Source organism: Diceros bicornis, chromosome 36, assembly GCF_020826845.1.
Source record: "Diceros bicornis minor isolate mBicDic1 chromosome 36, mDicBic1.mat.cur, whole genome shotgun sequence".
Lineage (NCBI taxonomy): Eukaryota > Metazoa > Chordata > Mammalia > Perissodactyla > Rhinocerotidae > Diceros > Diceros bicornis.
In genome coordinates, this window is record NC_080775.1 from 4,587,653 (window position 1) to 4,612,635 (window position 24,983).

The window sequence follows — 24,983 nt, forward strand, 5'->3', positions numbered from 1 at the left end:
AGAAATGTGTTTGAACTCAAGCTTCCTACCTTATAGCTACTTTTGAGAAGCTAGGAACTCTTGCAATTGGCTGGAAGTGGGTTAAAAACGTCACAGGAAATGAAATGTTCTGTCCAAATCCCACTAGGAAATTTCAGAGAACATGGCATCTTTGGTGTAGACTGATCATTTATTAGTATGTCAAAAGTTTGGCAAGTGGTTTGTTAATCACAAATACTATGGAAATATTATTTTAGGAAGCCAAAGAGCCTGTACATAAGGCACACATAGCTTAATATGAAAAGATGTGTCCAACAAATATTTTTAGTTAGAAAGAAGATTACAATTGAGTGAGGGATTATATATGTTTAAAGGATCCACAGAAAGCTGGAAAATATAGACATCTGCTATTTTTATTCAAAGTACCCTAAGAATATCCATGACATAATTTAACAAATATATGTATACAATAAGAAAAAAAGGATGTTATCAGAATAAATGAGACTTTGTTATATCAGGAGTGGAATGTTCAAATACTCCATCTAGATACCTCTTTGTAGAAAAGACAGCTTCTGTTGTGACACAATTTTAAAGACAGCAATCTTTTATTTCTTCAAAGACACAGATAAATAAATGACTGCAGAAATTTTGTTCAGTCATGCATTCCAGTTTTTTAAACCTAAGAATGTCTTATAATATGTGAAAGGAAAGCCACCTGTCATGTGTCTATAAGCAAAAACCAAAAACTTATTATTGTGAATGTGGTTTGGCATACGGCCTTTAAAATTTTGAAAGATCAGTTGCTTTGAAAATGATTTTCTAAATTGCAAAGTCACTATCCAAATTACACCTGGAAACTCAGCCCTTTCCTGCAACGAAGGGCTCATGCATGCTCTCTCATGGGAAGTGTTTAACTCCTGTTGCTGGACTCCTGTGGTCTTCCATCTCTCTGTTGGGTAGCCAGTTCCTCTCTTGCATCACTGCCATTCTGTGGCTCCACGACCCAGCCACACGAATGACAGGAATTTCTCTGTGTTTCCTGTCTTTTTGCTCTCAGCCACAAACCTTTGCTTATGCTCTTCTCTCACCTGAAACGCCCCTTCCCACTTCCACCTGCATATGCCCTCCCTACCCTTCAGTCTGGAGACAGGTGTGCGTTCCCTGAGGCAGCCTTTGAACTTACCCTCTGTCAGTGTTGTAATTGTCTCTTTCCTTGAGTCCCCTTCCTACCGGATGGGAATGCATAAGGGCAGAGCTGGTTCTGTTCAGCACTTCATCCCCAGGCTCCACAGGGGATCTGGAATAAAGTAAACACACTCACTTATTGAATCAATAAAGCCATGAAGGTGGGGTGGCAGGTAATGTACTTCTCTCTCTCCCTCTCCTTTCATTTTGTTTCTGCAGTTGTTGTTCCATGAGGCAGGCAGAAGTCTTTCCGGGGCCAAAAATATATTCTACTCCCCTTCACAGTTTGTTCCTCGACTTCTGCTCCGAGTTGGAGAGATGATGCCCCACTATGCTCCCACTTTGGCAAAGCGCTCTTAGCTGGCTTAGCTTGGCTACTTGCACTGGGATTTCAAAGTTCGTGGAAAACATGATGAAATATGCTCTGTGCTCAGAGAAGTGATTTCTGTGCCAAAGAGAACTGATTTTTAATCTTAACTATGTTATTATCTAATTCTATTAAATTGGACAATTTCAATTACTTTTGATGGCCTCACTTTCTCATTTACGAAAGGAGGGATTGAACTAGACGATTTTAGAGGTTCCTAATAGTGTGCAGTTCTCAGATGAAATTGCCAATGCTTTCCTAGCATTTAGCTAGAAATATATGATGCTAATGCAGGGTTTGACTATCCTGTGCAATCTGTAAATTCAATCTCATGAATCAATTATATTAGCAAATGTGACAGTGTAACAAAAATGTGACTTGAAGGCTGCAAATCAAATTGACTAAAACTATAAAGGAAAGTTATGAACACACGTAACTGAAAGGTCAGAGGAATTTTGGGCTTCACAGGCACTTTTGCCAGAGCCCCAGTTCTGCTCTTCCCATCTTCTTGGACCTCCCCCCCTACTGCATCTGGGCTTCCAACTCAGGCTGACTTTCCTTTTGGTAGGAAACTGCTTGCCACAGTTCCAAGCCTGCTGCCCAGTTTCCTCCTCAATCCTTAAATAAGGTCCTGGGCATCATGCTGATGGGGCCAAACAGGTGTACGTAATTGCCCAGATCCCTAAAACAATCAATGGGACCAGGGCTGGGACTGCACTGATAAACGCCGGCTGAGACCAGGGGTGCAGGGGGTCTAGTTGCTTCTGGAACAAAATGATTTTGAGGGTTGGGGAAATACTCAAACAAAAATCTAGGTGATTTTATTCAGAAAGGGGGAAGTAGATAGTAAGTAGACCCAAACAAAATGGTCATACTAGGTAAGCCTTGGAAAGCTATTCCTTTAAGACAGAGGAATGACAACTGTGCATTGAGGATGCTCAAAACTACTTTTTAATTCCTAACATCTATCTTCAAATTCACACACAAATCTGCAACTGAATGTTATATAACACAGCTGTCCCGTTATACCGTCCACTCAATGTATCTACAAAAGAGCACACACACCTTCTCCTGTAAACACCAGCCCACAGGACGCTCTATTTTCTCAGCAGCATCGCTATTCTCTCAGATTTAGATACATGGGATCGACTTGGATTTTCCCCCAATTTATTCTTAGTCCGTATGCATGTGATGATTAAGTTCTGTTGATTCTGTCTTCTACCTGGAAATGTACAAACAAGTCTCGGGAAAGATTCAGACAAGGCAAGTTTACCTATATTCCTCTATGTAAGATGTGTCCATCTTGAGGGTGGAACCATACCTTATAGTAGACCTTCTGGAACGCACTTCAATGGTCTGCATGCAGTACTATAACCTCAGGAGTAATTTTTTGATGATGATGATAGTGTTGATTACAACAACAAACTATTTCATTTCTGATGACTTTTTTCATCTTGTATCCCTGAAGTCCTTCTTCCTAGATGACCATCTACATTTTGAGATCATCTAAATTATATACCAAGTTCTCAAAAGGAAGGTAATGACTTTACACTTTATTGACCAAGAGGGCTAAGAAGGATAAGTTGAAATGCCCACTCTTCACTGTTCAAAGGTCTTTTGTTAGTTCCTTCTTCCAACTCATAATTTGAATGATGATAAGTTATAAACTCTAGCTGACCTAGTTATTTTTGAAATAAAATAAAAGTTTTAAAAATTCAGAACATAAAAAAAAAGCAAAATCCAAAGGCAGGAAATTGGTGTTCTTTTTTTATGACAATTTCTTATTGAGCTATCTTAGTGAAAGTCAATAGGAAATGATCTAAACAAAGTTGTTTTGAATTTTCTAATTAGCTACTCTATTTGTTTCTCAGGGCTGCTGTACAAGTTACCACAAACTTGGCTTAACAATGACACAAATTTATTCTCAACAGCTCTGGAGGCCAGAAGTCCAAAATCAAGGTGTCAGCAGGGCTGGCTCCTTCTGGAGCTTCTGGGGAGAATCTGTCTGATGCCTCTCTCTTAGCTTGTAGTGATTATGGCAATCCTGGGACTCCCGTGGCTTGTAGCTGTATCCCTCCAGTCTCCGCCTGTGTCTTCACATGGCCTTCTTCTCTCTGCATCTGCACGACTCTCCTTGCTCTTATAGAATACCAGTCATTGGAGTCGGGAACCAACCTAATCCAGGGTGATAGTATCTTGAGATCATTATCTTAATTACATCTGCAAAGATTCTTATTCTAAGGTCATTTTCTGAGGTTCCCAGGGGACATATCTTTTAGGGGTCACCATTTAAGTCACTACAGCTGCCATCCAAGAAAATTTAAAAACACTTTTCTGAGTAAAATAGCCTTGTTTACCTAAATAGAGCAAAATATTTCAAAGAGAATTAAAAATAAATTGCACTTATATAATCAGAATGAAGAGAGAAGAGAAATAAAATACCTAATTGTGACAAATTCTCTTTTATGTTTTTCATATATAATAACTGCTTTTTAAACTATTTTTTACTTGGCTTAATGTGCATGGTGAAATTTTACCTAGGAGAGTCATTCGTTCTCAAGACTAGTAGACCTTTTTACTTATGTATCTACATACATGCACACACATGTACAGGCATTCTAAATATAAAATGTGTATTTTATATAATAAAAAATGCCAGTTGGCTTCAAGAATCGAAGTTTGGGGTTTAAAAGTAATCTTTGCCTAGAATGACAACATCGAGTCCAGAAAGAGGAACCCCCTTCAGTGTCAACAACTGGGCAAGACTTTAGCATCTTTTGGATTTAGGCTAATTGAGAACTAGCTCAGCTGAATAATATTGTTATATATTGGATTTTGCATTGGATTTGAGGGCCACAGATCCATTGATAAGGAAGTGTCACTTGACTTTCCTAGGCTGGATTTTGACAGATATCTCATGGTGGAAGCTCATGGAGAGAAGGAGTGTCTGATTCACAGCAGGATGTAGGCATTCCCGACTCATACTTTCACAATATTATTATATTACTCAAGTAACAGTTTTTTTTTATAGGAACTGTGGTGTTTCTGTAGGTATATAATGTTTATAAGCTATATACTTTCTCTATAAAAAGTGTGTGGCTGCTGCTCATTTTGGTGGATTTGGAAGTTGTTCATCATCATTTCTCTGTCATTTAATTGTGAATAATATGTCTGCACATGGACCCTACTATTGGAATTTGGTTTATGGTGGTGGTGGTGGTTGAGAATCAGGGTTTAAGGACACTCGTTCACTCTTCCCCATTCAAGAGCCAAAGGGGTTGGATGAGTGGATAAGCAAGTTGAACATCGTTTATGGCCATGATTCTACATTCTATACCAGGTACCAGAGAGATATTTTCACTTCTCATTCACTCATTTGCTTTCTGATTTTCCCCTCTTCCTAAACTCACTGGCTACAAGTCAAAGCCTCTCTTGGCTTGGACCAGGGGGACAACAATGGTTTCTAAAATCAGAACTTACCTAACTAGTCAGTAACCTGGAGCTCAGAATAAACAAGAAAGAAGATAAAATGAGTGATGTCAACAGAGAGAGGGTACTCACAACAAGAAAAGATTTTCTAGCTGAGAAAATGCATTTAGGTCATATTTTCAAAAAAACTGAAGAGAACCCAAATGAATTTTCTTTATACAATATGATAAAATGATATGACTAGAAGAAATATGCTCAAATGCATGGTTGACTAAAATATTGAAGAAAAATGGGCAAATACACATAAATGTATTCACGTACATGTGGAACTACACATTTGTCCCCAAACTACACACCGAGAGAGTGCCTGGTGCATAAACTGCCCTACAGCCAGTACCTCTCAATCTGTTGGGTAACTAAATCTCATATCATCTCACAGCTAATATAGTGTATTATTGTTACTTTAATGTCTAATTAATAAAATGTCGACACCATTTAAAAATACTTGAAATATATTCTCATGTTATCAATGAGATCTACAAAACAACTACAAGAGATAGTTGTATGTAGGGTTGATATTGCATTTATTTCCATTTATAGATACTGAAATTAAGGTTCAAACAAGGACATATGTTTTGGCTGTAATCATTACAGCTAAGAGGTTTCAAAGCCTGAATTCCAACAGTTTTTGACACTAAATTTTGTGAGTTCTTCATAGTATTAGTAAGAACATGTTGTCACACAATTAAACTGTGTTTCCTGACAGTGTCTATAATAATGAATATTTTAATCCCCATCTGCCTGATTTTTCTGTTTTTCTTTCATTTGATTCCAAATGCAGAAGAAGAATGGAGAAAACATATATTGCTTGCCACCACCCAGAACAAGCACGAGGTTGGCTATTTGAACACAGGAATTCCAAGATAAGACCTAATACTTACGTGAACATCGATCTCCAAGTTATTCAGATGCCCTTTAGACTTGTTATTTTATTGATTTATATAGATATTTATTCATAATGGGATTTTAGACTTTGCATTATTTGGGGAGATACTTTTACAGCTTCTAAATACTTACATCATTTTATTTAAATTTTATAACAACATTTGGATGTGGATAAGGCAATTTGACTAATTTCATGCAACCAGTTCACAAAGAACCCGGATTAGACATTGTATTTTTAAAAAATTCATCACATTAAAGTTAGCCCCTCCTGTTTTCTATCACCTAACCAGTTTTCTGCTGAGTTAAATCATCAGTTTATTTTCCTTAAACAACAGCATTCTCTGACAGTTGGTTTACTTAGCACGACGGGGGGGATGTTAATACCCATGTTTTCCTCCCACCTGGGAATCCCATTATTTGATTATGGAGTTCGCTGATTTGATTATTTACCTATTTAATCAGTATTTATTGAGAACACAGTATGTAGTAGGTGAAAACAAATTTTCATGGATCATACAAACATATGAACAGACGGCTACTGTACAAATGTCCAGGACAGCAGAGCAGTGGTTGGCACCTGGGGCGATGGGGGCATGTAAGGGGCACTGGCTCAGACTTGGGATCAGGAAAGTCTGCAGGTTGCAACACACAGTTAACACAGAAGGAGTTAGAGCGAGCCACCTGAAGGCAGGGAGTATGTTCTACGCAGAGAGGACAGAGAAGTTAAAACCCAAAGGCAGGGGACAGCATGGTGCCTTAGAGAAAGTTCAAATCCAGGCATTCTGTGATATGGAGTACTAGAATTAACAAAGCTGGTGAGAGGGGAGGCCTGAGAATTTGAGCCCGAATTATGAAGCGTCTTGCACTCCATTTAAGGCATTCCAATTTTATCCCAAGAGTAGTGCAGCCTTTGAAGACTGATAACTAGGTGAGAGGCATGATCAGATTTGAATTTCAGAAAGATTCCTCTGAATGTAGCAAGAAGACTGTTTTGAGAAAACAAAAGAGCAGAGGTAGGGAGGCCAGGAGTCTGCTGCAGCACCTCTGGGATCATCATGGTTGCAATGTGAGTGAGTGCAGTGGGAATAACAAAAAAGGGGGCTATTTAAGAGGTGGAAGCACACAACAATGGGGTTAGAGAGAGACCGGAGCATTGAGATGACTCCCAGATCTCTGTCTTGGGGGAACTGGAGGCGCCATAACTGGTGTACAACCCCATTGACCAGTGCAGGGTGCAGACATTGACCCCCTCTTTCACTTTCCCAGTACGTGTCTTTATCATCCACTTCATTTAAGTAGCATCAAGTCCAAGACCCCTCATAAATGATTCCCATTAGCCTAGGGGATTGCCTTAGAATCCCAAGGAGTCCTCAGTCCAAAGGAGCGGATTGCAACTTCAATAACACGGTGAGAAAGGACGAGTAGTCATGGCCACACTGTGTCACACTATCCTGTACCTTAAAAGTGCCCTCTTGGATAAATTCCTGCCGTAGACCGAGGCGCAAATCCCATCCACAGTTTCCCGGAGCTCAGTATCCTTCCAGGGTGGTCAGACCCAGAGGAGCTTCCAGACATAGACCCCTGCTTCTCCAGAAACAGGACTCACCATGGACACACAGCCCCGTGGTCTAGCCTGGGTGCACTCGTCAGGTTAAACTCCTACATGGAGAGGCATGTGGAGGTGTGAGTTAAGTAATATGGAATTTGATTTCTCTTTCGTGTAGCAATTCCGCCCAGAGTACCCAGGTTGGTGGGGCAGCCTGTCCCATGGAGTCGTCAGAGACTCAGTTTCTTCCCTGAATGTTGTGAAGCCACACTCTAGGCAAGCGTTCTTAGCCTTGTTCTGTGCAGTCTTCTCTGTGGCAGCCTGATAAGGCCTATAGACTCCTCAAAAAACATTTTAAATGTAAAACATAAAATAAGGAGGATTAAAAAAGAGCAATCTATGAATATAATTCTCAAAATGTAAAATACAAAAATTTAATTTTTTAAAAATTATGGTAGTGTTATGGACTGAATGTGTGTCCCTTCCCCCTAAACAATTCATATATTGAGGCCCTAATCCCCAGTGTGGCTGTATTTAGAGTAAGAAGGTGACTAAATTTAGATGAGGTGACAAGGGTAGGGCCCTAATCCAATAGGATTAGTGTCCTTATAAGAAGGGATGCCAGAAAGCTGGCTCACTTCTGCCCTCTCTCATTCTCTCCCCATTTCTCTCTCTCTTTGCACATGCACTTACCGAGGAAAGGCCACGTGAACACGCAGCAAGCAAAGAAGGGAGGCCTGACCAAACACTGAATGAGCCAGCACCTTGGTCTTGGACTTCTAGCCTCCAGAACTGTGAGAAATAAATGTCTGTTGTTTAAGCCACACAATCTGTGATATTTTGTTATGGCAGCCTGAGCAGGGTAATATCTACAGTAATATTTGTGCTTCTTGCATAAGACACTAAATAACATAGTCCAGAAGAGACCCTATTATCTCCATCCAGTAGTCATGAGCTTCAACACGCTCATCTTGAAATGTCACTAATTACTGTGATATGATATAAAACTATTGGTGACAGAGACAGAAGCATTGCTGATGCTGTTGGAGATTTTTCTAAATAATAGTGAAAGGAAAATGGTAAATGTCTTAGATGTTAATGAAAATAAAGTTATAACCATTTTTTCACAACTCATTCATGGAAGCCTAGGCCAGGAATCTCTCTCTGGAGACTTGTCCTATTTTGCAGAATGGAAGCCAGGTCATGGCCATGACCATGTTCCATGTTGGGAGGAACAAGAAAGCCCAGACCAATGAACACTGACACTGAGGTCACCAGATATGCAGACAACACTTCCACCCCATTCCAGTGGCCTGCACTTAGTCTGGGGTACGTGGTCTGTGCATGAGTAGCCACGTGCCCAGCCAAAATTTATCTGCCAGTAGACCGTGGTCAGACCCAAGATCAACCCCTCCAGACTCCTCTTCATCTCTCTTGGAGAGAAGGGATAAGAATCACAGTCTCTTCCTTGCAAGTTTCCCTTACTTCTCATTCACACTGCCCACCCTCTCCACAGGCTCTACATACCACAGGGAAATTCAGCTTTTCCTTGTATGGTCATACACACACTCACCTATAACCAGAAGATTGTGGTATTATCTATGCACAGGGCCTGGATCTCTATTAGTCTACTAATATTTAAATAACCAAGAGAATCATTCAATGAATTGGAAGATCAAAGATAATTGTGCTGTAATGTGACCATCCATCTCGGCCCACGCAGAAGGGTAGCTTCTTAGTTATAGGATCTTATTGCACCTATAACTCCATTAAACTAGGATGGAGTCACTGGGGTCCAGGCAGAGGCAGGATGGTGGGGAGATGTAAGGCTGTTTTTGTAGATGTTGCATTTGAAGTCCCTGTGTGACTATCAAAGGGCAATTTTCAGTAGACAGTGGAACATATTCTGTGGATTTCTGAAGAGAATTCTGGCCCAAAAATATAAACACTTGAACCATCAGCCTAGCGTTCATTACAGAGAGAGGACAGAGACTATCCAAGGAGGATGTGGGATGAGAAGGGGAGAAATTTTAGGACTGAGACTTGATGAACAGCAACAGTAAAGAGAGGGTATCAGAAGAGATGTCTACACGGGAAACTGCTTGAATTTGGGCAAAGAAATAGTAGGCCAAGTAAGATCTGGGTTAAAAATTGCCAATATATTTAAGGAGTACATTGGTCACTTTGAAGAGAGAAATGTCAGGGTTTGAGAACTGAAAGGCAGCTAAGAGGTGGAATTTTATGATTGTATAGTACTCTTGCAAGAAATGTATTTCTATGCCCATGGCCTTTATGGGAGCAGTAGTCTGGAATTTGTGGGGACGTTTTGGATTGTGACAATGACTGTGGTGCTACTGTCATTTAGTAGACTATGTCAGAGAACCTGGATATGCTGCAGTGCACGAACAGTCTCAGACATGGGTAGAACCATCAGCATCTTACCCAGCTTTCCAATGTGCTACAGGACACTCAGAAAAGCGAAAAACTTTTTATCTGAGCAGACTCAGGTTAAATAAAACACACACATGTTTTTGCATGGTTTTCACACACTCTAAATTTTACAGAAATTCAATTAATGTGCAAATTGAGAGAAGATTGTAATTGATTCAGAAATTTACCCAAAACTCTCCACATTTCAGCAAAATCACATCATAGGGGACGTTGCTGCTTGTAGCCTTTGAGGATGAAATGTAACTCACCTGCATTGAATTGTACCCATAACTTCCACATTTGCAGTGACCGTGTGTATGTTACATAAGCATCTGAGTACCTACTTATGTTTTCAGTATAGTTGTGTCCAAGTACTTAAATATTGAAATCGTATCATTTTATCTTAAATTATCTTCCTTTTATTTTGCTCTACTTTATAATTAGGGCAGTGTATTGACTTTTAAAAGTCATTTGTCTAGTTATATAATATTGTCTGTGGATTTTACATCGAAGTCATAAAGGGAGGTGCTGGGATGATATCACTGAAACCACTGGGTCTCACAGCTCCTGACTCCACTGCCGGCCTCACTCCCTTTTCCAAGAACTACTCCTTATCCATCCATGGGGCTAGGATCCTGGAGCAGCGTTTACACTGCCTGACCCATTCCTAAATGTAATTGATGAGCCTGAGGTGTGATGAGAGCAAAGCAGGGCCAACTGTATCCATTCTTCCTGGAATCTGGATTTGGGTTTCAGACACTAATCAGTGCCTGTGGGTGGGCTGGACTGGTGTCGATGCTGACTCAGAATAGTCTGGGCAGTTCTGACTCATGTACAACAAAATCAGAGCAAGTTGGTGTGCAAGAAGGGAAAGAACAGAGCAGAGCAAAGAGAGATGAGAGTCTTGTCACGTTGAGTGATGATGGGTCTGTGAGCACAGCCCAGTGAGAACCAGGTCCTCTACCAGCCTGGGCCTTCCTTTAGACACCCCAAATCTTTACAACAGCCCACCATGTTTTGCTTCTACTGGAGCAATGGCATTTTCTTAATTGCAACCAAAAAGACTTGCCTATTTTAATTTCCATTTCACATGGGTGTTAATTAATAGTTGTTAAATCAGTTATGTAAGAATAAATGAATACATAAATTAAGTCGATGGCTTCAGATGAATTTTTAAAATTTTATTAACAAAATAGGACTTTCTATTATTTCTTCCAACTGATTATCTACATCTGTTTATTACATTTTCACTCCCAATTCCACCCTCCTCTTCCCAAAAAGGAGGCAGCTTGTGTTTCATGTGCTATTATGATGACTTTGCTCAAACTATTTGTTTTGAATGAAAAGACTTGATTGTGTAGTGGTGTCTCTGTGTATGTGTGTGTGTGTGTGTGACAGAGAGAGAGAGAGAGAGAGAGAGATGAGAGAAGAGTGTCCTTTCCTATCTAACTCTCTGGGCAAGAAACATCTAACATGCAGTTCTCAATAAAAATTGTATTTTCTAATGTTAAAAATAGCTAATTCTTCTTTAGAGATCTAGCTGTAGGCCTAAAAGGAAGGGTTATAATTTTAAAAGCTATGAGAAGTGCCGAAGCCTTCTCCATTATTGTGGAATTGTTGGATTGTGTATTAAAATTCAGAAATTGTGCTTTATAAAATTGTTTTTAGTGTTAAGAATTTAATGCATTATTAAATTCAAATATTGAAATATTCTAAGGGGATAAACTACACTACATAATCATTCTACTCTAATTTCATGTTTTAGATTTTGTGCATATTTTATATCCTACATTTCTTAATTTTTAGGTGTTTAAATATATGAACATATGCATAATCTATCCCTGAACTAGAATTTGATGGGAAAAAACCCTGCGCTTTATATTTTGTTCTTCTTTGGTGTTTCTTTCGTAGCTAGATTTCTGCACCAATTTTATTTCACCTGAATTTGATCACATGTTGTAAATCATCCAGGTTCCTAGCGCTGAACAGATCTAGGCTTTTGTAGTTCACGTTGAGTTTAAAAAGAAAACAAACACACACACATTCCTTAATCATATGCATGGTGTTCTTCAATGTTTATTGTGGGGCAGGATAAAAAGACACAATTCAGATACCAGGACAATACCAAATAACTCCAGCCCATCAGGTAGAAGAGTGGAGAGTGTCTACGGCCGAGTTGTTCTTGCTAGGCTGGAGGATGTCAGGTAACAGACTTCACTGTTTCTGTTGAATTGCTAATTATTTGGGGATTCTGTAGGAAAAAGTCCACGCAGAGTTGGCCTGTTCAATTCTCAAATATTTTGCTCCTGCTAAAGCGTGCATATGCACACTCACACACACTCACACACGTACGTACTCACACACACAACAATGCATATATAACTCATAGACATGACTTTTCACCTTTCTTTCCTCTCCCTTCCCTTCTCACGCTCACCCTGAGTTCAGGGTCTCAGCCATCCATGTTTTGAGCTTTCAGCTTCCTATGTCTGGTCTCTCTCTGGGGAGACTTCCAAAATAAACACTCCAGTGCTGGGATCAAAAGAGTGCGTGATCAGTTGCCCTCAGATGAACGCCATGACTGAGAACTCAAGGCCCTCTGCTTCATGGCTTTCATCCACCTTTTCCATTCTTACTTTCCACTTCCACCCAAAGGGAAAACAAGTTACATTTTTATGGCATCTGGGTTTCATTTGTCTCCTCCATAAATCTTCCCTGATTGCTCAACATGACTTACCTCTTCCTCCTCTTCATGCATATGGTGATTTTTTCCCTCACATATCATGTCTGTGTAATTCCAGCTCCTTTGCTCTCATTTTGTCTTAACATTCAGAGTTTGGTTTTATAAAAACTTTCATATTTATATCTTGACTTCATATACATATAAATTCACTGAGTGCAAGAGCCCTGTTTCACATTGCTCTGTGGTTCCAGAAGCACCCAGCACTGCGTGTTTGCAGCTAGATGACAAATGATGCAGCTATTACTTGATCCCTTGAAGCCAGTGTGATAAAATGGCAAAGAGAGATATACGGACGTTATGTTCTGTTAAGATTTCAGAAGATTCGATTTTTGGTGAATGGCATAATAAAGGAGAATCTAATAGAGGAAATGGAGAACTTTCCATTAAGTTCCAAGGAAAAGTAATAATGTAATTAGGCCGAGAGGGAATAGCAAGCTCAAAATAAAAGAATAATTTGAACCAAAGCTAGACTGCAAAATGTCCACAGAAAGTCTGTGAGCGTGAGAAACACAGGTTGGCTGGATTGCAGTGGGGTGGTTAGCTTATGGAGATGATCATACTGAAAACTAAGGCTCTCTATAACTTTTTTTTTTAAGTAATAGGAAACTAACAGAAGTTCTTGCACTCTTGGGGGTGAGTTAACACGTGAAATAACATGCTAAATCAGTAGGGGAAATATTGTGGCACCTTCTGCAGACTTGCTCACAGATTCTGGAGTCAGACTAAGATCCAATCCCTTCTCCATGATTCATAGGCTCTGTGACCTTGGGTAATTAGTCTAGCCCCTCTGTGCCTTGTTTGTCAGCTCCAAAAAGGAGCTTATAATCCCATCTCAGAGAGTTGTTCTTATAAATTATAGACAGTTATATGGGGAGAGAGGTGGCTTCGGAGGGAAGATGGTGTAAGTTTGGAAAACGAGGCGCCAGGAAAGGAAGGATGGAGAAATGGTGGTAGCAGCCATGGAGAGTTCACCACCACTCAATCCTGTGGGGAAGTACCCACAGCTCAGGGAATTTCTCCTGTGTCCATCTACAAATATACAGTGCAAATAGCATGCTGTAATCACAGAGTGATTGCATATTAACTGAATTTTAACAAAAGCAATAAACCTAGGCCTCTTTAGTGCATCCACCAGAATGAGGGCATTGCTTTGTTAAAGGCCCACTTTTCAATCATATTCACTGAAATGGCGCTTTACTGGTAATTAAAAGAGTGATAATCAAAACCTTAGTGCAGCCTCTCGAATGTCAGCTAGTAGAACTTGGATGGTTAATAAGAGAGAAAAAAACAGCACAACCAATAAACACAACAAACCAATCACAGCTCTCTTTGGCTTGAGAATCTGCAATGGCTTTCATACCTGCACCCCTGTGTTCATTGCAGCATTATTCACAATAGCCAAGACTTTGAAGCAACCTAAGGGTCCAGCAAGGGACGAATGGATGAAGAAGGTGTAGTATATACACATAATGAAATACTACTCAGTCATAAGAAGCAATGAAATCCAGCCATTTGTGACAACACGGATGGACCTTGAGGGTATTATGCTAAGTGAAATAAGTCAGAGGGAGAAGGTCAGATACCATATGATCTCACTCATAAGTAGAAGATAAAAACAACAACAAACAAACACAGAGAGACAGAGAATGGATTGGTGGTTACCAGAGGGGAATGAGGGAGGGAGGAGTACAAAAGGGATGATTAGGCACATGTGTGTGGTGATGGATGGTAATTAGTATTTGGGTGGTGAACATGATGTAATCTATGCAGAAATAGAGGTATAATGATGTACACCTGGAATTTATACACTGTTATAAACCAATGTTACTGCAATAAAAATAAATAAATAAATATTAAAAATAATAAGAAGAAAAAGAATGAGTCTTCACTTAGCATCATGCCCTCCAGGCTCACCTATATTTTCACAAATGTTGGAATTTCCATCTAACTGTTCTTCTTACTCTTTTTTTACATTATTGTAAATTTTTAGTGAGATGTAGAGATAAATACAAATTTAAGAGAATCGATTGACATTTGACCTCAAAAGAATATAGACATAGTTACCAATGGTTGGTATGTCTGTAAGGAGCCATTGGAGATGCTGCTTATTTCATGCTTTTGCAAGGCACGGTCATCTTCAGGTCAAATCCTCAACATATTGGAAATGCAGAGAGCTTACTTTAAAAATTCTTCCCTAAGAAAATCATTTAATATAGCATTTGGTTTTCATGGTTGTTTGGCTAAGCTTCCGATATTTCCATGATTGCTTGCCCACATTTCTAAATCATTCTTACTGAAGAAAAAAAGTCTTTTGACAGAGATAACTCTGAAACATGCGATTGAAAATTTGATGTTTTGCATAGTCAGAAAGACGTTTCCTGCTTAGAAAACTTTTTCTCTGTAACACAGATGTGCTTTTCAAAGCCTTGGAATTTCCTCTTTTGAAAATATGTTGAGCTGACTGAAGTTTTTAAAGAAAATAATTGTATCCTGAATTTAGCTCTGCTGAAAAAGCATGCAAGATTGCAATCACGCTCTTTGTAAATGTTTTGAAGTTTTCCTGGAGTTTATCATGTGAGGATGAACTGAAGGGACTGGGGTCTCAGGATTAACGTAGACTTTGATTTTTAAAAGTGTGAGCAAGTGCATAGAGGTAAAAAATAAAAAAGTACCAAAGTGTACATTATCCTTAATCCTTAGAATTTAAAAACCTCGATTTATAATATTCAAAATCCTTAGTGGTCATCATTTGTAATGTGTTTACCATTAAAGTTTCCTAGTAAAATAAAGACTGAGAGTGACTGAATGTGTGACAATGGTAGGGAACGTCCCTTTACGTGCTTCCAGTTTGGGGAATTACAAATACAGCTACGATGAGCTTTTTCTTTCCAAAGTGGCTATACCGTTTGCATTCCTATCAGCAATGGGTTGGAGTTCACTTTGCTCAGCATTTTTGCCAACACTTATATGGCCACCCTTTTTGCTGTTGTTGGTTCTAGTAGATATGTATGTCATTGTGGTTTAATGTGAATTTCTCTAATGGTTAAGGATGTTGAGCATCCTTTCATGTGCTTACTTGCTATTCATGTATCTTATTTAGTGACGGGTCTGTTCAAATCTTTTGCCCAGTTGTTTATTGCTGCTGCTTTTCCACCATTGAGTTTTGAGAGCTTGTTATATATTTCGAATGCTAATTATTTATTAAATATATGTTTTCCAATATTTTCTTTTAGTATATGGATCGTCTTTCATTTTCTTAACAGCATCTTTCAAAACTCAGAAGTTCTTAATTTCAAATCGTTCTATTTTTTTCATTTAAGGGTAGTGATGTTGGTGTTATGTCGAAGAAATCGTTGCCGAACTCAGGGTCACAAGGTTTTTCTCCTATGTTTACTTCTAGAAATTTGATATGTTTTAACATTTCGGTCTATAATCCATTTTGAGTTAACTTTTGTATACATTGCAAGATACAGGCCAAAGTTCCATATTTTTGCAATAGAGATGCCCGTAGCACCATCTGTTGAAAAGACTATTCTTCTTTAACTGAATTGCCTTTGCAACTTTGTAGAAAATCAATTGACCATATTTACCGGGTCTATTTCTAGACCCTTCTCAGTTGCACTGACTCCTGTGTCTATCCATTTGCTCACAGCACGTAGACTTGTCTCCTGTAGCATCCGTAAGCCTTGGAGTCAGATGGTATAAGCCCTCCAATTTTGTTCTCTCTTTTTCAAAATGGTTTGAGCTATTCTGTTCCTTTGAATTGCCTTTAGAATTTTAGAAATGGTTGTCAATTCTTATAAAAAATCCTGTGTGATTTTCACTCAAATTATATTAAACCCATACACTAATTTTGGGAGAATTGACATTATCACCTTACTGAGTCTTCCAGTTCATGAACAGAGAACACTGCTGTGTTTATTCAAGTCTCCTTTCATCTGTGCTCCTTTCTTAAGTGTCTTGTGGTTTTGGCACATGCATGATGCACATACTCTGTTAGACTGATACATAAGTATTTCAAGTTTTTTGGTACTACTGAAAAGAGTTTATTTTTAAATTTCAATTTCCAATTGTTCATTGCTAGCATATAGACATGCAATTGATTTTTAAATACTGATTTGCTAATTTCAAGCATCTGCTCTAGTAGCTTTCGTTGTAGATTCTTTTGGATTTTCTACTTAGACAAGGACAAGTTGTCTGTGAATAGAGACAGTTTTATTTTTTATTTGCAAGCTGTGTGCCTTTTATTTCTTTTTTCCCCTTGTTGCACTACCTAGAATGATGAATGGAAGTTGTTATAGGGGGCATTCCTGTCTTGTTCCTGGTTTTAGGAAGAAAGCATTCAGTCTTTCACCAGTAAATATATGTTAGCTGTAGGTATTTTGTAGATCTATTTATCAGGGTGAGGAAGATTTCTTTTATTGAATGAATTAATATTGAATTATGCCAAATAGTTTTTTCTGCATCTAGTGAAATGATCATGTGCTTTTCCTTCTTTAATCTATTAACATGATTTATTTTGTTCATTGATTTCTGAATATTGAACCAGCCTTCCATTTCAAGAATAAACCCCAGATTTTGCCATTTTTCCGTGTTGCTGGGCTCACTTTGCTAACGTTTTTTGAGGATATTTGTGTTTATGTTCATGAAAGATATTGATCTGTACTTTTGTTTTCCTGTAATGTCTTTGGTTTGGATTTTTGGGTAATGCTGGCCTCATAAAACGAGTTGGGAAGTTTCCCCTAAACTTCTTTATTGAAGAAGAAATTCTGTAAAATTTTTATTATTTCTTCCTCAAATGTCTGATAGAATTCCCCAGTGACATTTTCTGGGTCTGGAGTTTTCTTTGTTTGAAGCATTTTAACTACAAATTTAATTACTTGACTTTAATAGATAGAGGACTATTCTAGTTACATATTTCTTCTTAGATGAGCAGGTAGTTTGTTACCATTTTTTCTTTCTCTGTGAGTTTTTCTCAAACCCTATCTGTTGAATTCAGGTGTTTCTCACCCCTGCCCCCAATGGTAACGCAGACCAAGGATTTAACACCTGTGCATTAGGGACTATAATAGCCACAGGAGTGAGTGAGGTCTCTCAGCTGAGAGCTCTTGCTACTCAAAGGTGGCAGGAGAAGCTAGCTTGCTGAAGGCAGATGGCAGAGCAGCCAGGGGGCATTGTTCTCCTTTGGCCCCATTCCATGTGTATGTCTCAGCATCCAGCAAGACCATGGGCTCAGGGGAACTCTGTTTCTGCTCTCAGCACTTTGGGCCACCCCTGCACCCAGCACTGCTCTCCCCACAGGACAAAGCAGAATGGTGACTTGGCGTCTGGACCCAACAGAGTCATAGAAGTTTGAGTTCCTCTTAGAATGAGCCACCCATACACATGTGCCTGGACTTTCCTGATTTTTCCACTAAAAGTCCAGGATCCTGGAACCACCTCAATCCCAGCAAAGTGAATGTTTGGTCATTTTAGTCCCTACCCCACCGAACTTCCCCAATTCATTCAGCTTTGTTCTTAGAGCAGCTGAGGCAGGGGGCACGGGCAGGGAGGCAGGAGGGGCCTGCAGGGAAGGGCGTAGCTTCTCAACAGGAAGCAAAGCTTTGCAGTTACTTTGGGTTTCCAGAGGCTACCTGTTTAGCTCAATAAACACACTTTTCCTCCAAAGCCCTATACCCTCTTGTGGAGATCATTTAATTCAGCAGTCACAGCCATATCACCTTTCAGCTGGGGGCCTGAGGCTCACTGCCTTTGTCCATGATACCATCCCTCTCTCCTCCCATTAGGAAGAGAGTGAACGACAGCCAAGGTACCATTTGAAGGGTTGGTTTCAATCCTACTTCTTCCTGCTCAGCCTCTAAATATTCCTGAACAGATAGGAGAGGGGGTACCCTGACTCCTTCTCACCCACTAGTACGGTGAGAGCATTCCCTGCGAACCCTGAAAAGTCTTCTCCTTTCCTTCCACCTAGCCTTTGGTGTCCTCATTTTTTCTCTTCCAGAGGCCAAGTCTCTGTGAGCATCCCATCCTCATCATCAGAACTATCAAGAAATGTGCAGGGTCTCAGATTTTCACTCTACTTGCAAGCCAACAAGCTGGCTTGTTTCATGGATGCAGGGAGAAGACATAAGACACCTGAGTCAGGGATAAAGGACTTTAGGAGTCATGACAAAAGCAGTGGCCAGAGCTTCGTGTTCATTTGCATTGATTCTCCATGCCCATCAAGTCCCACAGAGGCGATGCAAGGGCCCTATCAGGGATGACTGCAAACACAGTGGGTTATGTTACAGGAAAGGAATCTGAACTTGTTGCATTCACTGCTGTTATGGTAAGCAGAAGCAAGCCTGCTCTTTTTCCAGATGTTACCCTATCTTTTCTGGTTAATGCCTGCCAACACAATCCTGAAAATGGCTCTAAGTGGTCAGACCCTGCATTCTTGGCCTGCCTTCAGGGCTGTGCTGGATTACCTCTCTCAACACAACTCTTTCTCTAAATTCTAAAAATGACATAGATTTTCAAAGTAGCTGGCCAGAATTAGGAATATTAACTGGTCAAATAGTGATCCAAGTTTAGTGGGATTGTCCATTAATGACTGCTGTGAAAATGCACATCTCCCTTTTCTGCTATCAGTGGGCACTGCATATTTGAGTAGGGACAAAACTCTTTATTTATCAATGAGTCCCCTTCAAAATTCCTTATGACTTTTCCAGACACTGTAAGTCACTGATTCTATGTACAGACCTACTCCTCTAGAGGTGGAGGAAAATGCTTTACTCTTCCCAGAAATTAGATAGTCGATCATAAGATTAATAGTCTCAATAACTCTTTCCTGTTAGTTTTATAAACTCACAGATGTTCCTCCATTCACGCATTAATGTCAGTGCTCCCACCATCCCATCTTTAGCTTTTTGATTTTATCACTCACAGGAATTTGTTGTTCATCATTTGGGCTACCATCTATGTACCAACAGTTCTCAAATTTGTATAAAAGTCCCGGCATTGCCTGCTCTTCAGACACTTATTGTCTCTATGTCTGCTGAGTAGTTCCATTTGGATGCCCTATAAGAAATTCAGGTTTAATATGCCTCCTGAAATTATTTCGTTTTCCTCTCCTACTGCCCCATCCCAACTCTTTCCCTTGTAGCTCCTGTTCCATTTATGGGACCATCTTTCACCAAGTTCCTGACCAAGAAATCCGGGACTCATTTGACAACTTCCTTTCCTGATATTAACCAATCCAGTAATCATCCTAAGAAATTTTACTCCACAAATATATTTAAAATAATTCAAATCCTTTTAACCAGTGTCATCATCTTTTGTCTGAAATACTTGCAACACTGTAATATTAGTTACTTCCTCTAGTCTTCACTCCACTTGAACACTTCCTCACCACCACTGTCCAAAATATAATATTGTTCATGTCTCCTTCGTTCTCAACAGCCTTTTAAAGACCCATTTCAACCGTAAGTATATAAGTTCTTTAGCATGTTAAAAATGGGTCTCTACCAGGAGCCTCCAGCTTCATCTCCCCTCACCTTTTCCTAGAAAACCATGGCCTACAAAAGCCAAGCTGCTTGTATTTCTGTGATTTCTGCATTGTTCACACTATTTCTTTTCCTGAAATTTTATTCAGCATTTTCATTAAGAAGGCACCTTTAATAATTTTTTTTTCTATTTCCACTCAGCCTCTCATTCAGAAACTCTCTTTGATTCTCTACACAGAGACAACTTTCTCTAATTTAGTCATACTATAACAGACAATTCAGATATTTACTATATACAATTTTTACATACACAAATATATGAAAGTGAAATTATATATCTATAAGCTTGCCTTCCTAACAAGACTAAGCTCCTGGAAAACAGTTAGGGTGGTATTATATCTATATTTCTATCCCTTGCTTCTAGCCCAGTGTCTGGCCCCAAAGTAAGTACCCAATAATGTTTGTTGAGCTATTCTGGGCTAAATAGCCCAGGAGTGGGTAGATTCTTGAAGTAAGACGTGTCTATCATTTGTATTTTTTTAGCTAGCATCCTTATCACTGAACTAGGCCCTGGCATTAGCTAAGAGTAAGTAGAGATGATCCTCTTCTACTTTAATTGTTCATAATACCCTTTTGGCTCACAGATCACTTGAAACATATGATGATTGTAGAGAACACTTTAACATGTAAATCTATCTATGCATATACACACCAAATTTTGTATGAAATTCCAGGAAGTTCAGAGAGCTCTTGATCTCCATCTCCTTTCCAAAGTGTACACAGCCTTTCCATTCTGAGTTGTTTGGTAGGATTACAACAGTATCCAATAAGACCAGGTGAACCTGGAAGGAATGGAAGATAGGGTGCATATGCATGGATGAAGAGACCTGAAAGAAGTGGCTTAGCATGGATCCAGAGGGTCCTCCTTCAACTTTTGTGGAGAGAGTTGGTTAGGATATGGTAAAAGAAGAACTGTAGGGTTGCTTACCTTGACTGTCTCCCTCAGTGTTTGTCAGTCATTGGTGCTCCAGAATATTTATCATGAGAAATTTAGAGGTGCCCCACAGGTATCCACCAAGGGCCAGAGTTAGTGGTGCTGATTGGGGTGGAGAATTAATAAGTGCAAAACCCCAATCCTTTAAGGAGAAAATAGTGTTATGATGAGAAGTGTTTAAGAGCTGTTACATGACAACTTTGTGGTGAAAGGAGATAATCCAAATGTGTGGATTTATGAGAACAGAAGGCCAGTCCTTCTGCCTCCCTTCCTTCCTGCTTCCCTATTCCACTGATCATATCCCTGTCAAGTAGTTCCTCTCTTAGTTAATCTTTCCCCTCATCATATAAACATACTCAGATATCCCATTAACAAACATGCAACAAAAACAAACTATAAAAATAATAGCAAAATAATCTAAATTCCAAAACAAAATAAAATATCTTGACTATAACCTTCCTCTAGCTTTCACCCAGTATCTTTTCATTTACAACCAAAATTCTGTAAGGAATAAAATGAAGTCTAAACTTCCACAACCTACCTTCTCCCTTTCCATTCACCCCTAAATCAACAGCAATGTGTCTTGCGTTCATATAAATTACACTGAAACTGCTCATATGAAAGTCACTGACAAGCTTTCAGTCGACTTACTTTATCCTCCTTAAAGGAATTTTTCAGTTGTGTCTATGATGACATTCTACAAAAATTGGGATATATTTGGCTTTAAATTTCAGAAAACTCAAGTAAAAATGAAGTAATCTATATAGAAATTTTATCTCACATAACTTAGCCACCACCCCTTAATAAGAGGCGCCAATATATGGAGACTCCATGGTTGATTAATCATCATTTCATGACTCAAGGGCACTGCTGCTTTTCATTTTCAATTTTACCATTTTCAGACTTTACGTTTATCAAGGTGGTGTGTGTGTGTATCTTTGGCAAGAGCAAAATTGCACATGCCAATGCCCATCCAAAGCAGGGAAAGTGTTTCTCCCCATTTACCTGTCTTTGAGAGCCTGAAAACTTTTTCCAGAAATCTTTTAGTAGCCCCTCCTAACACAGGTTACATACTTGGCTTTAGGTCCCATGCCCACCTATAAATGAATTAAATCTCATAGGGAAAGACCACCATGACAGGCCTAGACTAATCAGAATTTTCCTGATTCAGGTAGAAAACTAGAAAACGGATGGACACAGTTCTGCCAGTGAGGAGGAAGGGGGTGATATTTGTTGGGTGGACAACAACGCCTGCTGTATATTTTTTACTGGATTTTCTGCTTCTAGTACAACTGTTCAAGCTTCCCATCTTCTGCTCATCCCTTAAGTGTTCATATTTATAGAGTTGTTTAGGGCCCCTCTCCCATCATTTTTTTCCTCCCATTTCTTCCCTCACAACTTTGGGTCTGTCTACCAACCGTACCCTCTTGACTTCGAAATCTATGCTTCTACGAGAGACAATTTACCTGTGTTTGAACTGATATCCGCTTGGGCAGAGGAGACAGCAAATCTAAACTAATCACCCCTCTGCAAACACACACACACACACACATGCACTCACACGCACACAATGACACAGATACACAAACACGTGGGCTCGTTCCAAATCTTTACTTTTTTGTCTTTTTTTTTTTTTTTTTTTTTAGCATCTGTTGAATTTATTCAGCATAACCACAGAGGCAGTGCCTTCCTGCCAGCACACACAGACACCAACACAGATACAGCACAGTGTCCACATTTAGCCCCGGCGCATTCCTTCGGCGGCTCATTTGTACGTCTTCATATGCCACAGCCCGTCATTTAAATAATGGATGTTCTCGATGCCGATTCCTTTGTTGACTCTCCCAATGTCCTCCGCAGACATCTTCATGACGCCGACACACAGCGCGTGCTGTTTCCCCTCCGCCATGATCGCAACCACCGTGTCTTCCGCAGCAGGGTAGAGCCTGGCTCCAGGGGAGGTCAGGCCCGGGCACATGATGTTGGCTCCACTGAGGACGAATTTGATGGCTCCTTTATCCACCTGCTGGCGCGGCAGGATGAATGGATACTTGTGAAGCAGCCTGAGGGTCGGGTAGAAGGGCCCTTCTCTCTGTCTGAAGAACAGTAACTCCCCGTTGACGGTCAGGATCTCGATGTGCTCGTGGCACCGCACGATCTTCACGGGGTCCTTCCTGGGCATGATTTGAGGGAGCCACGGCTCGACGCCTGGAAACTGCTCTACCAACTGGCTCTTGATACCCTTAATAACCGAGGTTTTCAACTGGATGCAGTTGGACACATTTTCCTTTTCATCGAATTTCTTGAACATGATCCAAGGTGTGGAGGGAGGTGGGGGGGCGACGATAGACACGGGCCCCGAACGCGGAAAAGAGTGAATTCGCGAGGGTCCGGCACAGGCGCTTACCCGAAGCGGGCCGGCGGGGACGGTCGGCGCTGCTGTCGTGAACCGGAAGGGAGGCGCGCTTTACGGCTCCCCGTGAGCGCCACTTCCGCTCCTCTGAACATGGCGGCGCGGTAGCCGGCGGTTCTGCTGCCTGGTACTCTGCAGAGCCGGTAGGTGGAAGGGCGGGACTTGAGAAGGAAGACGAGCTGGAGCAGTCGTTCCTGTTGCAGGAAGACAAGAAAGAGGGGCCTGTCTTTTGTTTTTATTATTGGGAAACCGAACAGTTATTCATCCGGTTACCCAGGCCAGACGCCAGGGGCGATTCCTGGCTGACAAGCTTCTCCTCCTCCCCACGGTCACTGCCGGAGGTCGAGTCGTGTTCGTTATTCCTCTCCCACGTCTCTCACAATCTTCCACTCCTCTCCCGCCCCCTAACACTGTTTAGCGCAGGCCCGTGTAATTGCACACAGTTCCTGCCTGGAACCCCGAATGCAACCTCGTCCCTTCCGAGTTCTCTCCGCCTGCACCCGGAGAGGGGAGGCTTTGCGGCTGGTGGGGAAGCAAATGTCGGAGGATTTCCATCCTTTTAAACAGACCCAAACTCATTTTACGCCCAAGATACGGTCTCTCTTGGCGAGTGTTCCAAGTGCTTCTGAAGAGAACGTGCGTTCTTCTTTGTTTGGGTCCGGTGCTCTGTACCTGCCAGTGATGTCCCGGTGGTGGGTAGAGTTGTTCAGATCTTCCCTGTCCTTACTGAATTTTTGTGTACTCATTCCATCGATTAGTGAGCAGCCTCTTGAAATCTCCAGCTATGATTGTGGATCTATTTCCCTTCTCATTTGTATCAGCTTTGGGTTCATATATGTTGAAGCTCCGTTATTAGGTCCATACACGTTCGTGATTAATACGGAGGTCACCCTGTTAATTAGGATTTTATCCGTATGGATTTTACTTGTCATCCTAAGAAGTGTGAGGCCCGTGAGGGTAGGAATTGTGTATTTTATCTCTGTATTCTTTCACTTAGCACAAGATCTGTTTCATAGTGCATACTACATACACAATAAATGACTGATAAATAAGTGAAAGAATTCTTCCTCTCCACCAAGTTCTGGTCCCTTTTCCAGACAGTGCTATGTGAAAAGAATAAGGGCAAATCCTTGCAGTCTTGACACTTCTTCTCTCCAATAAACACATACTTAATTTAGGAAGCCTACACTGCAGCAGGAATTATAACAGGTGCTAGATATACAAGAAAGATAACATACATTTCCACATTGTTGGGAAATTATAGCACATGAGGGTTTCATATATGTGTATATATGTATATTTATGTATTTGTATATATAGTATCCCCATTCTCAGTACAAAAACCTGTATTAGTCTGGGGTCTCCCCGTCTGTATGTAAATATAAATATAAATATGTAAATATCTATAATATATAATATATAATAATATAAAATATAAATATATGATATAAATATATATATAAGTATA

At 40.2% G+C, this 24,983-nt stretch overlaps 1 protein-coding gene across 1 annotated transcript; it reads right to left on the reverse strand.

The window, feature by feature from the left end:
* Window positions 1–22,724: 22,724 nt before the first annotated feature.
* LOC131398910 (malignant T-cell-amplified sequence 1-like) lies at window positions 22,725–23,543 on the reverse strand. The gene has a single exon (XM_058532829.1). The coding sequence runs from the start codon at window positions 23,411–23,413 to the stop codon at window positions 22,868–22,870; it is 546 nt and encodes a 181-aa protein (XP_058388812.1). The 5' UTR covers window positions 23,414–23,543; the 3' UTR covers window positions 22,725–22,867.
* Between the last annotated feature and the right edge of the window lie 1,440 nt (window positions 23,544–24,983).